We start from the raw sequence: 18,986 nt of genomic DNA on the forward strand, positions 1-18,986 counted from the left end.
CAAACAGCGCGAGGAGAAAATTAAGCGTTCCCTCAAGGAACGATCAAAGCGCTCTTTTGCAGAAATGCTTAAGAGGGCTGAGCCACCCTCGACAGGAAACATCTTTTCCTATTTGCCAACCGATGAAGGTACATCTGACGATCCCGTCGAAGGGTGTTCTTATGCCATGCCAGAAGGAACAAGGAAGAGGAGAATTATTAACTCTCCTAATCTTTCTCGCAAAGGTCGTAAGATAACCCCTAGCGGAATGACCAATAAGCCAACACAAAAAGGAAGCGGTGAAGAAATGCCGAAGCAAATACCTCCCGGTTTTAACTTCAAATCAAACCAGGAGTATCCACCGCTTCCCGGGGCACCAAACCCCTCGTGCACCCATTTCTCGATCAGAGAATAAAAAAGAAACAGGGTTTATAAATTTCTCTGATATTGTGGACTGGGTATTCAAAACATTCAACATAACAGATCCCCTTAAAAACATTCTTCTTGCCCTTCTCCCTACAGTGAAAACATTTTTGAAGCAACTAGCAGCAACTTGGCCCCTCATTTCAGCTATCATATCTTTCGATGACTAATACGGCGAAAGAGGTTAGGAATTTTATCACTGTATTACAGTGGAATTGCAGAAGTATCATCCCCAAATTCGATCTATTTTCTCATTTGATAAACACATACAATTGTGAAGCGTTTGCGCTCTGTGAGACTTTTCTCAATTCAAATGACCAACCTAATTTCCACGATTTCAACATAATTCGTCGAGACCGAAACTCACACGGTGGAGGGGTACTTTTAGGGATCAAAAAGTGCTATTCCTTTTTCAGAATCGAACTCCCCTCGTTCTCGAATATTGAAGTCGTTGCCATTCAAACGAATATGAATGGAAAAGACCTTTGCCTTGCTTCGATTTATATTCCTCCATCCGTGCGGATTGAACAGAGGCAACTTTCTGATATAGCAGAATTGCTTCCCGCACCTTTTTTGATATTGGGAGATTTTAACTCCCACTGTTTGCAATGGGGGTCGCATCACGACGACGTCCAATCTTCTTTAATCTGTAACTTGATTGACGACTTCAATATGTCACTTTTAAATACTGGGGAAGCGACACGTATACCTTATCCTCCAGCTCGTGAAAGCGTGCTTGACCTATCCCTCTGCTCGACATCACTAGCGTTAGATTGCCAGTGGAAAGTAATCAATGATCCCCACGGTAGTGATCATCTCCCAATCGTTATCTCAATTGCTAATGGTTCAACTCCCCCGGACCCAATCAATATTTCATACGACCTTACTCGTAATATTGATTGGAAGTCATATGAGACGATCATAGTGGAATCCATCGAGTCTCACGAGGAACTTCCTCGGAGGAAGAATACGCCTTTCTTTCTGGCTTGATCATCGACGCCGCGACTCAAGCTCAGACGAAACCGATACCCGGGGTAACGATTAGACAGCGTCCTCCCAACAAGTGGTGGGACAAAGAGTGCTCTGAACTGTACGCGCAAAGGTCCTCGGTGTATTTGGCCTTCCGAAAACACGGTACTCTTGATCTGCTCCGAAAGTACGATGTACTGGATAGGCAGATGACGAGTTTAATCAAAGCGAAAAAACGCGGATACTGGCGGCGGTTTGTAAACGCGTTGTCGAGGGAAACAGCAATGGGCACTCTTTGGGACACGGCCAGACGCATGCGGAATCGTTATGTTTCGAACGAGAGCGAGGAGTATTCAGGCCGCTGGATACTCGATTTTGCCAAAAAGGTCTGCCCGGACTCTGCACCGGAACAGAAAACCTTTCGCGACGCGTTTTTAGTAGCTACGGAAGAGCCTCCATTTTCGATGTTGGAATTTTCGATGGCTCTCCTCTCGTGCAACAATAAAGCTCCAGGGTTGGATAGAATTAAATTCAACTTGTTGAAGGATCTACCCGATTCTGCAAAAAGACGCTTGTTGAACTTGTTCAACAAGTTTCTTGAGTTAAACATTGTTCCGCACGAGTGGAGGGAGGTGGGGGAATTGCTATTCGAAAACCCGGAAAACCTGCCTCTGATCACAATTCTTAAAGGCCGATTGCTAGGCTCTCTTGCCTTCGGAAATTAATGGAGAAAATGATCCTCTTACGGCTAGACAAATGGGTCGAAACAAACGGTTTACTTTCAGATACTCAATTTGGCTTTCGCCGGGGCAAAGAAACGAACGATTGCCTAGCGTTGCTTTCTACTGAAATTCAACTCGCCTCTGCTCGAAAAGAGCAAATGGCTTCTGCATTCCTGGACATTAAGGGGGCTTTCGACTCTGTCTCTGTAGAAGTTTTAACCGAGAAACTTCATTCGCAGGGACTTTTACCAAATTTGAATAACTTTTTGCTCAATTTGTTGTCAGAAAAGCATATGTATTTCTCACATGGTGATTCGACAACTTCCCGAATTAGTTACATGGGCCTTCCCCAGGGCTCATGTTTAAGCCCTCTCTTATACAATTTTTACGTCAATGACATCGATAAATGTCTTGCAAATTCATGCACGCTAAGGCAACTTGCAGACGATGGCGTTGTTTCCATTACTGGAAGCGAGGCTAACGATCTGCAAGGACCATAGCAAGATACCTTAGACAATTTGTCTGAATGGGCTCTCAAGCTGGGTATCGAATTCTCCCCGGAGAAAACTGAGTTGGTCGTTTTTTCTAGGAAGCATAACCCAGCCCAGCTGCAGCTCCTACTATCGGGTAAAACGATCACTCAGGTTTTAGTTGCTAAATATCTCGGGGTCTGGTTCGACTCTAAATGCACCTGGGCTTGTTATATTAGGTATCTGACACGAAAATGCCAACAGAGGATTAATTTTCTTCGTACGATTACCGGAACCTGGTGGGGTTCTCACCCAGGAGACCTACTAAGGTTATACCAAACAACGATATTGTCAGTTCTTGAGTACGGTTGTTTTTGCTTTCGCTCCGCCGCAAACACGCACATTATAAAACTAGAGAGAATACAATATCGTTGTTTGCGTATTGCCTTGGGCTGCATGCAGTCGACCCATACGATGAGTCTTGAAGTGCTAGCGGGTATCCTTCCGTTGAAACATCGATTTTGGAATCTCTCGTATCGGTTGCTAATTCGATGCACAGTTATGAACCCATTAGTAATTGAAAATTTCGAGAGGTTGGTCGACCTTCAATCTCAATCCAGATTTATGACTTTATATTTTGACTATATGGCTCAAGATATTAACCCTTCTTCATACGCTCCTTTCGATGTCACACTTTTAGATACTTCTGATAATGCTATATTCTTCGACACCACCATGAAACAAGACATTACTGGTATCCCGGATCAATTGCGACCGCAAGAGATCCCTAAGATTTTTTCCAATAAATTCAAACATGTTAGTTGGGATAAAAGGTTTTACACTGATGGATCTAATCTAGATGAGTCCACTGGCTTCGGGTTTTTTCACGAAAATTTTACCGCGTCCTACAAACTCGATGCTCCTGCTTCCGTGTACGTCGCAGAACTTGCTACCATTCAGTACTCTCTTGGGATCATCGAAACCCTACCCATAGACCACTACTTCATCTTCACAGACAGTCTCAGTGCCACTGAGGCTCTGCGATCGATGAAGCCTGTGAAGCACACCCCGTATTTCCTGGGGAAAATACGGCGGTTTTTAAGTGCTTTAACAGATAAAAAATACCGGGTTACCTTAGCATGGGTCCCTTCTCATTGTTCCATTCTGGGCAATGAAAAGGCTGACTCTTTAGCTAAGGTGGGTGCTATTGATGGCGATATTTATGATAGACCAATTGCTTATGATGAATTTTTCAGTATTTTGCGTCAGAGGACGCTCAAAAGTAGGCAAACATCATGGGATACAGATGAACTGGGACGGTGGCTACATTCCATTTCTCCTAAGGTATCGACGATAGCATGGTTCAAGGGGTTGGATGTAGGTCGGGACTTCATTCGCGTGATGTCCAGACTTATGTCCAATAACTATACGTTAAACACGCATTTCTTTCGTATAGGGCTTGTAGACAGTAATCACTGCGTTTGTGGCGATGGCTACCATGACATCGAGCATGTTGTTTGGTCGTGTACCGAATACTGTGGTGTTAGGTCTGAGCTTATAGATTCCCTTCGGGCCCGAGGAAAACAACCGAACGTTCCCGTCAGAGACATTCTGGGAAGCTGGGATCTCCAGTATATGACACAGTTTTACTGTTTTTTGAAAAATGCTGACATTAAAATTTAAAATTATTTTGTCTATTTGTCAGAATACCACTATGCGGGAGACACTAAACGAAGAGCCAACATCTATGTAAACACTTCAGACCAAAACTGCGCCACATCACTGTTACTGTTCTACCAGTTGAAAAACAAAGTGCTGAATAGTTTTAATTCAAAATTGTACCTCCCCTCCTCTAACCTTTAATCCCCACTAGCTCGTAGTCGGCCGCGAGAAATAAAAAAATGGCCTCCCTCTTTCTCCTGCTAACTTAGACATAATAAGAATTGTATCTGGCTCAGTAAAGCATAAGATGTATCGTGACGTGTCAAATAAACCAACTTAAACCTTAAACCTTCACACTTTCCGAAAATAATCTGAAAAATATCCGAAAAATAATCAATTTTTTGTATTTGTATTTGTGAGGTATAGAAGGGTGCCAAGGGCCGGGTCACTGGTGTTATGAGGCACCATTCATGCTATACCAGTGATAAAAGGATTGGCATCACAGCCTCAGTAACCAGCTGGTCAATTAAATTCTGTGTAATTAACTAGAATAACCCTGAGCAAGTTGCAAAAATACTGTCTTCTTAGGGTAGCATCTTGGCAAGACTCCTAAGTTATAACTAGTCAATAAAGGATAGGAAGGATAAGGAAAGGCAAGGATCTCTGAAGGGTAATACGTGAGTGTAAGTGTGAGAGAATGAGTGAGTGAGTGTGTGCATCTGTTTGTTTGTTGAGTTTACTATGCTGAAAAATAATGATGATAATAAAAAAAATAATGATGATAGTAATACCAATAATAAAAATGAGCAAAGTCATTTCAAATGACCTGGAAATACGCGAAATTTTAATCGACCATTTTTGATTTGAATGAAACTTTGCACACGTATTTGGCTTAGCAAACTGAGCATTTTTCACAGATGGAGAGATTTTGTACACCCAAGAGTTACATTCTAAAAGGGCGTATGCCTTTTGGCATAGGTTTTATTCGAAGCATTGTAACCCAGAAACCGTTGGTTGTATAGAAAAACTGTCTGAGAATTGTAGGGAATTAAAAATGCATCATAAAAATAATATACACTGCACAAAAAAAATTAAAAATAAACATTAAATTTCAATTTAAAAAAAAAGAGTTGAATTTTTTTTTTAATTTTTTTTAAGCTTGATGTTAATACGCAACTTTAAAAAAAGTCCAGGATGGAGAAATGAAAAATAATTTTTTTATGGTAGATTGATTTTTTTTATAAAAATTCTAATTCAAACATTTTTCAAAAAAAAAAAAATATTCTGATGATTTTAAAAGATGCAGAGAGTCATTTTAAATCAAAAAGCTCTTGGTAGTTTACATTCTAGAGGCATTGGTTTTCGGGTTATTTCTAATTTAGGCTCGAAAAATTATTAAAATTTAGGAAAATACACGTTTTTCTTAATTTGCCCGTGGCTCTCCAGCGAAAACCATACGTTCATTGAAATGCTTGATCAAAAGTATACAATTCATTCTTTGACAACAAGACGATTGGGCGAACGGTTCTCAAGAAAAGAATTCTGAGAAATCACACACTAGAACAAATTCACCATCTTTCAAATTATTTTTTGCTCCTCTCATGTAAGTCGACTGTTGAGTTTTTATGTGATCATGGGTTATCAACTTTTCCAACTTTTCACAAAAATAAGTTACAAATTCATCAATTGGTTTCACAAGTGTCTCTATATTGCATCGACCTGTTGCAATCCACTGTTCGAAAGGTATTTCTCTCACAGAACGTTCCTCAAGTTCTTTGGAAAAAATGTTTTCAAAATCTAAACGGCTTGGGCAATGTTCAAATTTGCGGAGATAACAATATTTGGATCGTGTAGTTGAGCTACATAATGTAGTCCCTTTGCCCTGGCATGGCTCTACTGATCTGGTCACTGTCATAAAACTGCAATACCTCATTTTTTACTTCCAGGGTCAATCCATGTCCAAGCCTCACGTCAGGAATAGCCAATATTCCACTAACCTCTGATATGCGCCAAGCCTGTTTCACAATGTATTCCGTTGTTTAAAATTGTTCTGTTATCGTTTGTTGGTTCCAAGATTTCGGTAGAACCGAAAGTATTCTTACTTTATCTTCCCTCGAGCATTCGGGCGCAGTAATTTTTTCTTTCAACTGCAAAATCAGCTCGTCGAAGTCTCTCACTTTGGGTTTCAATAAATCCAGGTCTTCTTCAGCATCAAAATCTAAAATGTTTTTTCTCATACCGCCAGTAATGTTCAGATACTTTTTTAGGATATTTTTCCTGATTGAGCTTTGCCAGTGATATCGGTAAAACGATGATTCCAGCTAGGCCTCTGTTGAATAACTCAATTTTCTGTGTTCTGGAGTATTCTTTTTGAATGCTTTCTTGAGAATATGATGATACGATTGATGGTATCTCCGCCAATTCGTATACAGATGCAGATGGTTGCAACTCCGTCGGTAGAATGTTTCTTCCACATCCTGATGTTGATGGTTCCATGAATGAATTGTGTGGATGCTCTTCGAGATCAAAATCAGCTTTCACTTCGATACAATATAATCTACACGAATCAAAAATTGATAAAGACGTATTAAAATGAGCTTGACAGTTCAATATTTTTAATGTTGCAATAACGTTTTCGTTTAATTTGCGTAAGCTTGATGAGCACCGATGATCAGAAAGGGGTTTACAGCACTTGGGTTTGGTGTATTCTATTTTCACTTTATTCATCTTCACAAAATGCAAACTGTTACTAACACTTCTAGAGAAGTGCAACCGTATTTATATACGAAAACAGATATTATAGGATATTGGTAGCGTACTTTACAAACAGTTATTATTAGTAAACAAGTAAGTAGTGTTGCACGACAAACATATTTTTTTATAAAACATTCGGCAAGGGGGAAAGTGAAGGTAGGCTAAGGTACAGCACCTGAGTTATTTATCCAATCGTTTTGTTGTCAAAGAATGAATTGTATATTTTTGATCAAGCATTCCAATGAACGTAAGGTTTTTGCTGGACCGATTTCTTTAGAATGATAACTATCAAAAGCTTTTTGATTCAAAATGACTCTGCATCTTTTAAAATCATCAGAATACAAGAATTTTAAAAAATGTTTGAATTAGAATTTTCATAACAAAATAATCTTATGGTAGAATATTTTTCATTTCTCCATTCTGGACTTTTTTTTAAAGTTGCGTATTAACGTCAAGTTTATTGTAATTGTAATTGTGTAGTATAGAAGGGGGCCTAGGGCCAGATCTCCAGTGTATACACCGTCCATGCTATACTTGTAGAATAGTGAAGATGGAAGAATAAAGCGATCAGGCGGATCAAAACAGTATTGTCCAACTTACTGATTTAAGACAGAACGGCAATACTAGATTTTTGCACGAATCATTGTAATTAAACATGATATCGTGCAAACCTCAAGCACTTCTGTGACGTGCCCTTAGCTCCACCGAGCGTGATAATGCTCACGACTATAAGATCACCCGACAACGAGAGTCTGATGATATTTTGGACGGGACATGACTTACCAATCCGAACGCTCGCTACACAATGCCAGAATGCTGCGAGAAGGGAACCGACCGAAGTGTACAGTGTTGGCAGTACTCAATTATAAGTGAGTACTAACGAGGGACAAGGCAGCGACAAGTTATGTCGCTTGTGCACCACACATCTTTCCTCTCCTCTCTCAAAAAAAAAGAGGAAAAAAAAGTGTTATATTGGCACTCAGTGCAAGTTAGTTTTAATCACGGGCCTTATTGAATTTTCGTTTCCTAGCCAATGATTAAGCGTCACTCATACACAACAGCATTACGGCGGAAGTCATGTACTCACTAGTCAACTGAATCAACACCAGTATTCATTAGTTATTTACTCACTTCTAGCTTCTCCCGTAAAATGCTAAAATCGATCGGAACAAATCTAATTCTGAGTACTTTTTTGCTAGCGTGCAGTATACTAGAATTAGTAACGCCTTGTAATGCCTTATAAACCACACGAAACTTCGCGAAGAATTTTTTCTTCTTTCGTGCTCCTTTCTCTCTCTTTTTATGTTTCCATGGGAAACGTCAAAGAGCAAAAAATCAACAACTTTTGCACAATCGCAGCAACTCGATAAAAAAAGTTGCACTTTGCTTTTGAGAAGGAAAAAAAAGCCTTTCAAATAGCATAAAACAGAGGTGAGTTTGAAATAATTTATCAAAAAAAAGAATGGTTTATTTATTCCAGATCACCTGAATCCTGCCGGTTCCAGTAACCACATAAAAACACTGCCTAAACATAATCAGATAGACGGATCGGGGCTCGCTTATTTCTCGACGGTCGATTAGACATGGTTTCCTGATTGGTGTCTGAAGAACTTTTCGGTTTCAAACTCCGCCAGCGATGCACTTTCTTGGTCTGAGTAATGTGGCGTCTCGAAAGGTTTACACTTTCATCGCACAGAACCAAACTACCGTTATTTTCTTGGACAGCAGTGTGTTGTCTAGAATAGAATCGAGTGTCACCTTTAGATCTCGCTTGCCGTTCAACTACGACAGTATCACCAAGGCGAACACTGCTAGGTTTAGCGTAGCGTCGAGCATCTTCATGGAACTTCGACTGTATTTTTGCTTCAGCATCTCTCTTATCTAAAAGTTGCTCATCGATGTTTGCTTTTCCACGATCCAACAAGGGTAGTCCCCGGTGAATTTTTCTTCCAGATAAAACCTCCTCTGGTGGCACTTTGGTTATTGTGTGAGCAGCCGCATTATAAGAATGTACTGCCGCTTGCAGTTCTTCATTGAAGTGGCTACCGTTAGCCAGTGCAGCTGACATCACCTTATTTACTACCTTCATAAAATTCTCGACCAAGCCGTTTTGCTGCGGGAAGAATGGTGTAGAAAAAATAGTTTGGATGCCCCTCTCATTGCAATAGACTTTATATTGATCGCTGTTGAACGGTGGCCCGTTGTCGGATTTAATTGCTTTAGGAAAACCTTCTTTGCCGAACACTTCATCGAGTACTTTCTTCGTATACTCAAAACTAGTGGATTTAACAGGTCTAGCAATTGCGTAACGAGATCTGTAGTCAATAACCACTAGGATTGAGATGCCACCAAACCTAGCATATGGGCCGTTAAAATCGAGGGCAATCGTTTCCCACACTGACTTTGGAGCAAAACATCGTTGCATCGGGGTAGGTCTTTCCGGTCTGCCATTTAATGCACAAATTTTGCAAGACTCAACCCATTTCGTTGCATCTGTCGCCATCCCAGGCCACCATACGCGTTCCCGCAATATACTTTTTAGTTTCGCAGCCATCGGATGCCCAGCATGGGCAACTTCTAGAGCCTTCTGGCGTAAATTTTCCGGGATTACGGCACAGCCAAGCTTCGTTAGTATGCCGTCCTCGACCGATAGGTCATCTGACACCGCCTGAAATCTTTTCAGCATCCTCGGCCAGCTACCGGATTCTAGTGCTTTGAAACCCTAACGGAATTTACTACTTATTAATGACTTTCCTAGTGTTGTAGTGAACATATTACCTGTTGAAGTATTTCATCGTTCTCCGTACATGCTCTGATTTCATCCTCGGTCAAGAAACTAACGGTGTTAGCTTCTATAGTCGCGACTTCCCATTCCCCTGATATAAACGAGAAGATGGGTCGGCAATGTTTACTTGGCCTTTAACATATTCTATGCTGTAATCATAAGGACTAAGCCGCAATGCCCAGCCGTCTGCTCGTGTCAGGGCTCGCTTAGTGTTTTCACGTAGCCGGTTAAAAATAAATGCAACGCCTTTCGCATCGGTTCGTAGGGTGAAATGCCTTCCTAACAAGAAATAGGAGAAGTGTTCTACCGCCCAGACCGCACCGAGAGCCTCTCGCTGATTTTGTGCGTACTTTTTCTCTGTTGGAGTTAAAGCTTTGGACGCGAAACTAATTATACGTGGACTGGAACCTTCGCTTTCTTGAACTAGTACTGCTCCAAGAGCATTTGGTGACGCGTCCGTATACAACACCGTATTTTCACGGCCCGAAAAGTATCCTAACGACACGGTACATCGAATTATTTGTTCTTTCAACATGTTGAAAGATCTCTCTTGCTGCTCGCCCCAACTCCAAGTTTTGGATCCTGCTACCGTTCACAACGGGTTAGATATTTCCCCAAAATTCCGGATGTAGGAACTCACGTATGATGCTAATCCTAAAAAGCTGCGGAGTTCTGAAGTTGTGGAAGGTCTTCGGAATTTTTTAATAGCTTGAATCTTGCTCTCCTCAATGTGAAACCCATTTTGGTCCAGCTCGTGACCAAGAAACGTGATACGAGTTTTATCGAACTCACACTTTGAATCATTCAGTCAGATTATTGTATCTGAGAATCTGAAGGATTTGAGCAACAGTTTTATGCAATTCTAAGCTATTTGCGAAGACCAGTATGTCGTCGATATAAACAATTTTGTTTTCAACTCCTTCCAGAATTCTCGTCATTTCACGTTGGAATATTTCAGGAGCACAATTTACCCCAAACATCAGACGTGTAAATCTGAACATCCCGTTCTCTACTAGAAATGTTGTTAGGTCACGTGACTCGTTGCATAGTTCCAGGTGATAGTATGCGCTTTTCAAGTCGAGCTTCGTGAAATACTTTGACCCATGCAGTTTCACCTTCATTTCATCCAGGAGTGGTAGGCGAAAGTATTCGCGTTTTATAGCCCGATTCGGTGCACGCATGTTGACCACTAGGCGAAAGTCGTCCTTGCCTTTCGCCACAGCAGACATGCCGCTGATCCACTCCGGCGCAGAAGTTACTCTTTCGATGATTCCATTCGCTTCCGTCTCCAAAAGTCGACGTCGAGCGCCCTCGCGATAAGCAGCAGGAATGATGTAGTAAGCATTTCGCGTTGGTGGGATTGTTTTATCAACACTAAACCTTATTTTGACACCCGGCATCTTGGGAAAAATTTCGTTCTTGACTTCTCTACACTCATTAATTTGAGGCCTGATAGCTAACAACTTCAGGTCACTCGCTGTTGATCTGCCGAGAAGTGATCGCTTTCCTTCTTTTACGACAAGGAAATTGGCTACCACAGAGTTTGTCGACCTCGCCGCTTGTATATTCGCTCTGGATGCAGAATCGACTACCATTGGCACATGTGTAGCGTAGGCTCGCAGCCCTCTTCCTGAACCAATTCCAATAAATTCCAAGTCAACCGTTCCTAATTCATATTCCTCTCGCAGACGCTGCCAGTCATTACCACCTACGAAATTTACATCCGCCCCCGAGTCAATCAAGAATGTGATACCACTCGAAGACCCGACGCGGCATTCAACCAGTACGTCTTCGAGAGAAAGTGCATTAAGCTAACAAGAAAAATAAAGGAGATAAATAAATATACATAAGTGTACTTAAACATGGAAAACTTTCAATTCATTGTGATCAATTTAACCAAACAAGCTTAGTTTACCTCTTCTCTCTTAGAATCTACAACATCATCGCGAGGAGTCTGCCTTTCTTGGACGGCATTGATACGCTTTTGTCGGCAAACTGCGGAAAAGTGACCCATTTGACCACACGAATAACATTTGAGTTTGAGCGCAGGACAAGGTCGATTCCAATGTGCTCTACCGTAACATCTAGAGCAGCGATCTCGACGACCTCTCGGGGGATCCCTGTTAGAGCGGAACTGTTTGCTACGGGAGTTACCAGCCCGTTCGGCCTCAGCTTCTCTTTTCAACGGTGCCTTGCTTATTCGTCCCCGTACTTGATTTATTGTTGTATCCTCGCCATCCGCTGCTGGGGTAATTTCTCGCTGATACGCCTCGTCTCGCGTTGCTGACTGGACGATAAAAGTTGTCACGTGACCAAAAGTTCTTGCCGTCCTGGCTAGCTCTCGATTGGACATCCCTTTAAGAAGTTGAGCACGCACGAAGCGTTCCTGGTCCTTTGGATCATAGCGACAGAGGCGAACCTTGTCCATGAGCCTAGCGTGGAAAGCCATGACCGATTCACTTTTTTCCTGATGCATAGAAGAAAAGTGCTCATGCTCGGCCGTCGTATCAGTCATGGATCGTAGATGACTCTCGATATTTTTGATAAACGTAGCATAGCACTGCTTATCGTTCAAGCTCGGCTTCAACTGGGATGCTCGAACGATAGCTTGTAGCTCCTCGCCCATGGATAGGAATAGCAGTTGCGATCAGCGCACCGGATCAGTGGCGTTCGATAATGAAGCCGCAAGTTCGAAGTTCTCAATGTATTTCGACCACTCCTCCCACATCCGATTCGCAGGGACATTTTTGGGAAATGGCTTAATCTGGTCCCATCTGATGCTCGAGTTCCCACCTGGTGCACGCATCAAAGACGTCTCACAGTTCCAACTGTTATCCGTGTCATCGTCTCTGGATTCCCGTCAACATCTTTTCCCAGAGATTTCCGAAACCACTTTCTGTAACTCGGCGACCTGTTGTCTCAACGCCTGCATCTCACTGTCTGGATCAACCGTGATTTTGTAACTGTCGAATTGATGGTCGTCGGGCTCGTCGATGTTGTTCACTGCGTAATCGACCTAGTAAGAGGGAGCGCGAACGAATCTTCCGACATTTGATGGTTCACCGTAAGTCGCATTATAATTTTCACTTCCGAAGTCATCTCCGGTTGGCTGGTTAATACGTACGTATCTACCTGGGGCCGACATTGTTTTTGACAATTAATTTATCTGTGGGACAATAACCAAAAAGAAAAAAACCAAGCATAAGTACGTTATACTTCTCGTTTGTCAATTTTTTTTTCCCTCTCTCTGGCGGTTATCCCGACACGCCATTTTCTCTCTCTCGGGCGGTTATCCCGACACGCCATTCTCTCTTATTCAAGCGGTTATCCCAACACGCCAGATTGTCTCACTCAGGCGGTTATCCCAACACGCCATAATCTCTCTTCCTCTCCCTCTTTTTGTTCAGGCGGTCATCCCGACACGCCGTGCTCTCAACGCCATTCTCTTTTGTTTTGGCGGTTATCCCGACACGCCATTCTCTCTTATTCAAGCGGTTATCCCAAAACGCCAGATTCTCTTACTCAGGCGGTCATCCCAACACGCCATAATCTCTCATTATACTCTGGCGATTATCGAAAAACGCCCTCTTGTCTCCGGCAGGTATTATGCCTATGCCTCTCTCATTTCAGACAACTCTACACTTTTTCACACTATACCTTATCCCGAGCCGAGTGATCTTATATTCGTTTTTCTTTTGATTACTAAATAATAATAATTCCTGAAGAATTATCCCGGCAGGATCGCCAATGTGACGTGCCCTTAGCTCCACCGAGCGTGATAATGCTCACGACTATAAGATCACCCGACAACGAGAGTCTGATGATATTTTGGACGGGACATGACTTACCAATCCGAACGCTCGCTACACAATGCCAGAATGCTGCGAGAAGGGAACCGACCGAAGTGTACAGTGTTGGCAGTACTCAATTATAAGCGAGTACTAACGAGGGACAAGGCAGCGACAAGTTATGTCGCTTGTGCACCACACAACTTCCACTATCTCATTTCGAGTAAATCACTAGCCATACATTATAAGACATTGGTTGGGATGTATGCACTTGTAATGCATTTACAAAATTTGATCAAAATAATAATAATATTAAAATAACAATAATAAAAATAATAATGTCTGACTCATTTTTGTATAGAAGAAGAGAAAAGAGAAAAAAGAATATAATGAATAATGGTACACTAAGGCCTCTGCCAGGCCGAACGCCAACGCGAGCGATCGGGCGAAACTCCTGCCGTAGGCCAATGAACAGCTCTACTTACGGCTGTTTATTTACCCGCGGCAAGAATCCCGCCCAACCGCCCGGGTCGGCATCCAGTATGACAGAGGCCTAATGTCTCCCCTTACGCCGTTTTTCTACGCTTTTTCTACGCGGATTTAGGAATTTATGCGTTTTTACGCGCTATTCCCTGCATATAGAAAGACTTCAGTAATGTCAGTATGAAATCAACAAAATATATTTTGTATATTTTTATGAACTCAACAACTCAAAACTCACAGTTTCAAGTAAACCGTTTTTGAAAATCAACGTCGAAAACTTTTTTCATTTCCGTGAAAACTTTAAATTTTAAGACTTCCTATTTTAATTAAACCTGTTCAGGTCGATAATGAGCAAGTTATACGAGTTGTAATCTCATTTTGTGGTCTTTTTAGAACATTTTAAATTTGAATTTAAAGGCACATCTCCTCAAAACTCTGGATTTTTTGTGAATTTTAAAACGGGTCTTTGTGAGATAAAATTTAATCGTATTTAGCATCGTTTGCCATCGAAAACTCAAAATTGCAAAATTTTAAGCCGCGCCAACACCGAATCTAACCGACGATTTATTTCTAAGGAAAAGTAGAAAAAAAAAAGAAAAACAATATAGAAAGAAAAAAAAGAGAGAAAAAAAAGAAAAAAAGCGAAAAACAAAAACAACAAAACGGTGGTTTGATCCACGTGTGAGATCCATTCTTCAAAACTAGCCTTTTGTAAAATAAGAGCATATTTTAATAAGTAGAAGTAGAAGAATTGAATAGGAGATAGCCAAGAGAAGTCATAATAGGAAAAAGGAAAAGTAACAGATGGCCAACTCTTTTCATCTCCCACTCCCATCCGCCACCCGGGAGTACGCGCCCTATAGGCTAACCACCAAGCCCAGGGTGCGTATAAACGTCAAGTTTATTTGAAAAAAAAAATCAACTCTTTTTTTTAAATTGAAATTTAATGTTTATTTTTAATTTTTTTTTTGGTCATATATATTTTTTTTTGTACGGTGTATATTTTTTTTATGATGCATTTTTAATTCCCTACAACTCATTCTCAGACAGTTTTTCTATACAAACCAACGGTTTCTGGACTACAATGTTTCGAATAAAACCTATGCCAAAAGCCATACGCTCTTTTAGAATATAACTCATGGGTGTACAAAATCTCTCCATCTGTGGAAAATACTCAGTTTGCTAAGCCAAATACGTGTGCAAAGATTCATTCAAATCAAAAATGGTCGATATTCGATCATCGGACATTCGGCGCGAATTGTCTCTCATAACAATTATAATAATAACAGTAATAAAAATTAAAACAGCAGTATAATAATAATAACAAATGCTAATTGATAAACAAAAACAAACATATTGATAAAATAATACTTAGTTTTGAAAACGAAGAACTGCGCCTCCTTGATCAAATTTGGCTGTGTTGGTGAATTCAACACATATCTAGATATCTAAACCCGATGTTTCATTATGGGGCCATCCACATACCACGTGGACAGCTTTGGGTAGGGGGGTATGTGTAATGTCCACGGTCCATACCAAATTTTTAGAATTTATATCAAAATCGTCTAAAATCTGTTCACGTGGAATGTGGATGGCCCCTATGGAATTCGGAATAAAATCGTGGAAGTTATCATAAAAAAAAACAAAAAGAAAAAAAAAACAAATGTACCGTTAAAAGGGGTGAAATTGATCAGTGGGGTGACTTTGAGCACCTGAAAATTCGTGATAAAATATTCTAATCAAAAGATATTGCTCTTTCAACACAAGACAATGTTAACGTGACCTTAAACGCAACTTTTGCATGATTCATATACCTGTCAAAGTTAACCCTTGCATGCCCGATGCAATTTTTCATATTTTCGAAAAATTCTTCTAACTCAAGTTTCCAAATAACAAAAAAAAGTATTGAATATACTTAAAGTAATCTCAGTTGAGAGTTAATTACGTTAAATTTGGAGAAGTGAGTGAAGTTTGATAAAAGCTCAGAAATGTAATTTTCAACAATGATCATTCTATACCATTAAAGAAATACTGATGAATTCGCAGGAAACAACAAAGATTTTAATTTCAGAGCTAGTTTTTGAGCTTTTGCAACAAACCGAATTGAAATCGGTCTAACGACGATCAAATAGGAGCAAATTTAGCAACAAGCAGCTCGTGAACCAAAATAAACAAATTTTAACCTAAAATATCGTTATTTTCGTTTCCAAGCTAGCTGCAAACGATATTTTTCAATACAGAAATCATCATTTATTTTTAGCATAAAAAAGCACATTGCCAAAAGAATGTATGGATTTCAATGGTGATCAATTTCACCCCAATTTACCTTATAGAATTATCGAGTTTATTTCATGAAGTAGACGACAGAAATTTCACCAATAGCCATAGAGGTTTACTGGAGCACATACCAGTACTTGTTTTAAAATTATACTATTTCGGAAAAAATATACATGAAGCTAGTTAATTGGAAATTGTTATAAAAATTGATCAATTTCACCCCGTTCCATGGTATATTAGACTGGGACACGGTTATATGGGAAAGAAGCAATGGTGTTATTTTTTCGCTCCCATGCACTTTTCGTGCTCCCCATGGGCCCCACAACAACCGTGCACCCCTCAGATCGATCGGTGGAACCATATCCCTGCGCCCGACCCCTAAAGTTTCCATACGACTTTATATGGGAAAATCGACCCCTTCACAACTTTTTCTCTAGAGATGTCCAGTTGACTCCCAAAAACACATCGACACATGACACCTGCAGGAAATTTTCCTGGGCAAAACTCATCCGAAAACCGCAAGGCGCTACGACGCCTATTTTTGCTCATGGTAGTGAAAGCCATAGTAGTAGAAGCCTCCAAGATACATGCTACACGATATCACATGATTGAATTTGCAACAGCAGCATGCTGCAGCAGTATTGCTAGTAAAATTCAATGGTGAGCCGTTCGTCAGACATTCAATCAGCTTGGGGCGAATAACCCCTGCAGCCCCCAACGGTCCCCGGAAGAGCCTTTTCCGGGAAAACCCACCACAAACATCATGCATCGATAAATCTGTAGGAGTGAGTTAAGGAGTGGAAAAGTGGATCGTCCCATATAAAACCGTATGGAAACCCCAAAAATCAGGCGCAAAAACATAGTTTTCCCGAGCGATCTGAAAAGTTACACGGCTGCTACAGGACCCATAAGGAACACGAAAAGTGCATGGGAGCTACTGGCCGTTCCTAAACCACGTGGTCATGTTTTGATCAGTTTTTATACCCCGTGTACAACCCCCCCCTCCCCGTGGTCTTTCATGGTCTTTTGGCCAACCCCCCCCCCCCCCCCCACGTGGTCTTTTCATTTGTCAAGTGCCAAAAATTCATTCAAATTTTTACATTTTTATTATTAAGCTTATAGTACATTCTATATTTCTAAAATGCAAATCTTCATTCATGACTTGGTGGCAACAATAAATCATAATTCAGGAAACAAGACCACGTGGTCATTTCGTTTACCCCACCACCACCGTGCGTGGTCTTCCGTGGTCTGTTGACAAACCCCCCCCGTCCCCCTCTTTATGACCACGTGGTTTAGGAATGGCCCCATAGGATTTATTTTTTGTCCCACCCCAATGTATACACGAACGATGTTGTTGATAAAGAAACCACGTACACATTTACTAAATAATACTACATACAAAATTACAACTTTGCATATTAGCACATGGAACTAACAGTAAAAAGTGAAGAGTTTTATTTCACTTTTCACTACACTGCCGCTCCAAGCATAACTGTCCCATATTCTGTGCAAACCTTATGGACGCTGGGACAGTTATGCTTGGAGCGGCAGTACAATCCATCCATAAATGCATAAGAGTCTCACTGCCAGAAAAGAATAAAAGCATTATTTCATTTTATCTTATAAGTGATGAAGTATCATGTGGAACTGTAATGCATTCATGGATATAGACAAGAAAAAAGCTTGCACTGTGGTCTGGTCCACGTGTGAGAAAAATTCTTTAGTGTTAATTCATATCATTAAGAAACTTTCTCACATAGGAGATCGCCGAGATCAGAGTAGGAAAGACTACAACATAGGTATCTGACTCTCATCATCTCCCTTAGCTCCCATCCGCCACCCGGGAGCACGCGCTCTTGTGCTGTCGAAACTTTCATATAATAGTTTTGTGGCTCCATCTTAGGATTCCGTAAAATCCTAAGATGGAGCCCCCCTCAATGATTAATAGTAGCTAATCATTAAGGGGTCCCTTCTTAATGATTAGCTACTATTTCGGAAAACAACTGAAAATTACCTCGAACACCGTTCATCGTGTCGTATACTGGAATCCACCCAGACATTACCGAACCTTTCCCAAGATTACTGGTTTGTGTAGGCTTATCCGTTGAAAGAGAACTAAAAATGGCAATAAATAAATAATCATTTATATCAATTGATCTCAACGCACTTACTGCAATAGAGGACTTAAGTTAATATACACTTTACCAATTGCATCATTCGCTGAGTATGTATCATAGTCCATTAAACGAACTTGCAAAGGTTCGTCTTGCAAATCAGAATCGTCGACCTAAACGGTACCAAAAAAACGTTTATATTCATAAATGCACAAGTACGATGTAAATATAACTATATTAAACATACCTCAAATCTATACCAATCGGAATTCCAAACAGGATTCAAGCTTTTTCTGCATACATCTGTTTTATGAGTCGTAGATCCTAATTTTATTTCAACAAAAGCGTCAGTAGTATCACTTCCTCTGTCCATAACCGGCAAATTGCGGCCCGCGAGAATTTTTACTTTAACTTTACCTGGCATTCTGTTTATATTTTGGAAAATTTACGTATTTTAAGGATACATAAATCGTTTCTTATCGTTTCTTTCTTTACAGCAGGTTGTTTATGTTTATGTTGCTTATTATTCGTTATTCACAAAAGACCAGAGATGCCAG

At 40.7% G+C, this 18,986-nt stretch overlaps 1 protein-coding gene across 2 annotated transcripts in view; it reads right to left on the bottom strand.

Annotated features, from left to right (window-relative positions):
* The window catches only part of LOC129727329 (C2 domain-containing protein 5), a 194,732-nt gene extending 175,746 nt beyond the window's left edge, over nucleotides 1-18,986 (bottom strand). For both annotated transcript variants that reach the window (XM_055685069.1, XM_055685068.1), the window contains exons 1-3: nucleotides 18,677-18,986; nucleotides 18,487-18,602; nucleotides 18,330-18,430 (exon numbers count right to left, since the gene is read on the bottom strand). In XM_055685069.1, the coding sequence (XP_055541044.1) occupies nucleotides 18,330-18,430; nucleotides 18,487-18,602; nucleotides 18,677-18,853 (394 nt within the window). In that variant the 5' untranslated portion in view covers nucleotides 18,854-18,986. The remainder of the gene's footprint in view (nucleotides 1-18,329; nucleotides 18,431-18,486; nucleotides 18,603-18,676) is intronic.

Source organism: Wyeomyia smithii, chromosome 3, assembly GCF_029784165.1.
Source record: "Wyeomyia smithii strain HCP4-BCI-WySm-NY-G18 chromosome 3, ASM2978416v1, whole genome shotgun sequence".
NCBI lineage: Eukaryota > Metazoa > Arthropoda > Insecta > Diptera > Culicidae > Wyeomyia > Wyeomyia smithii.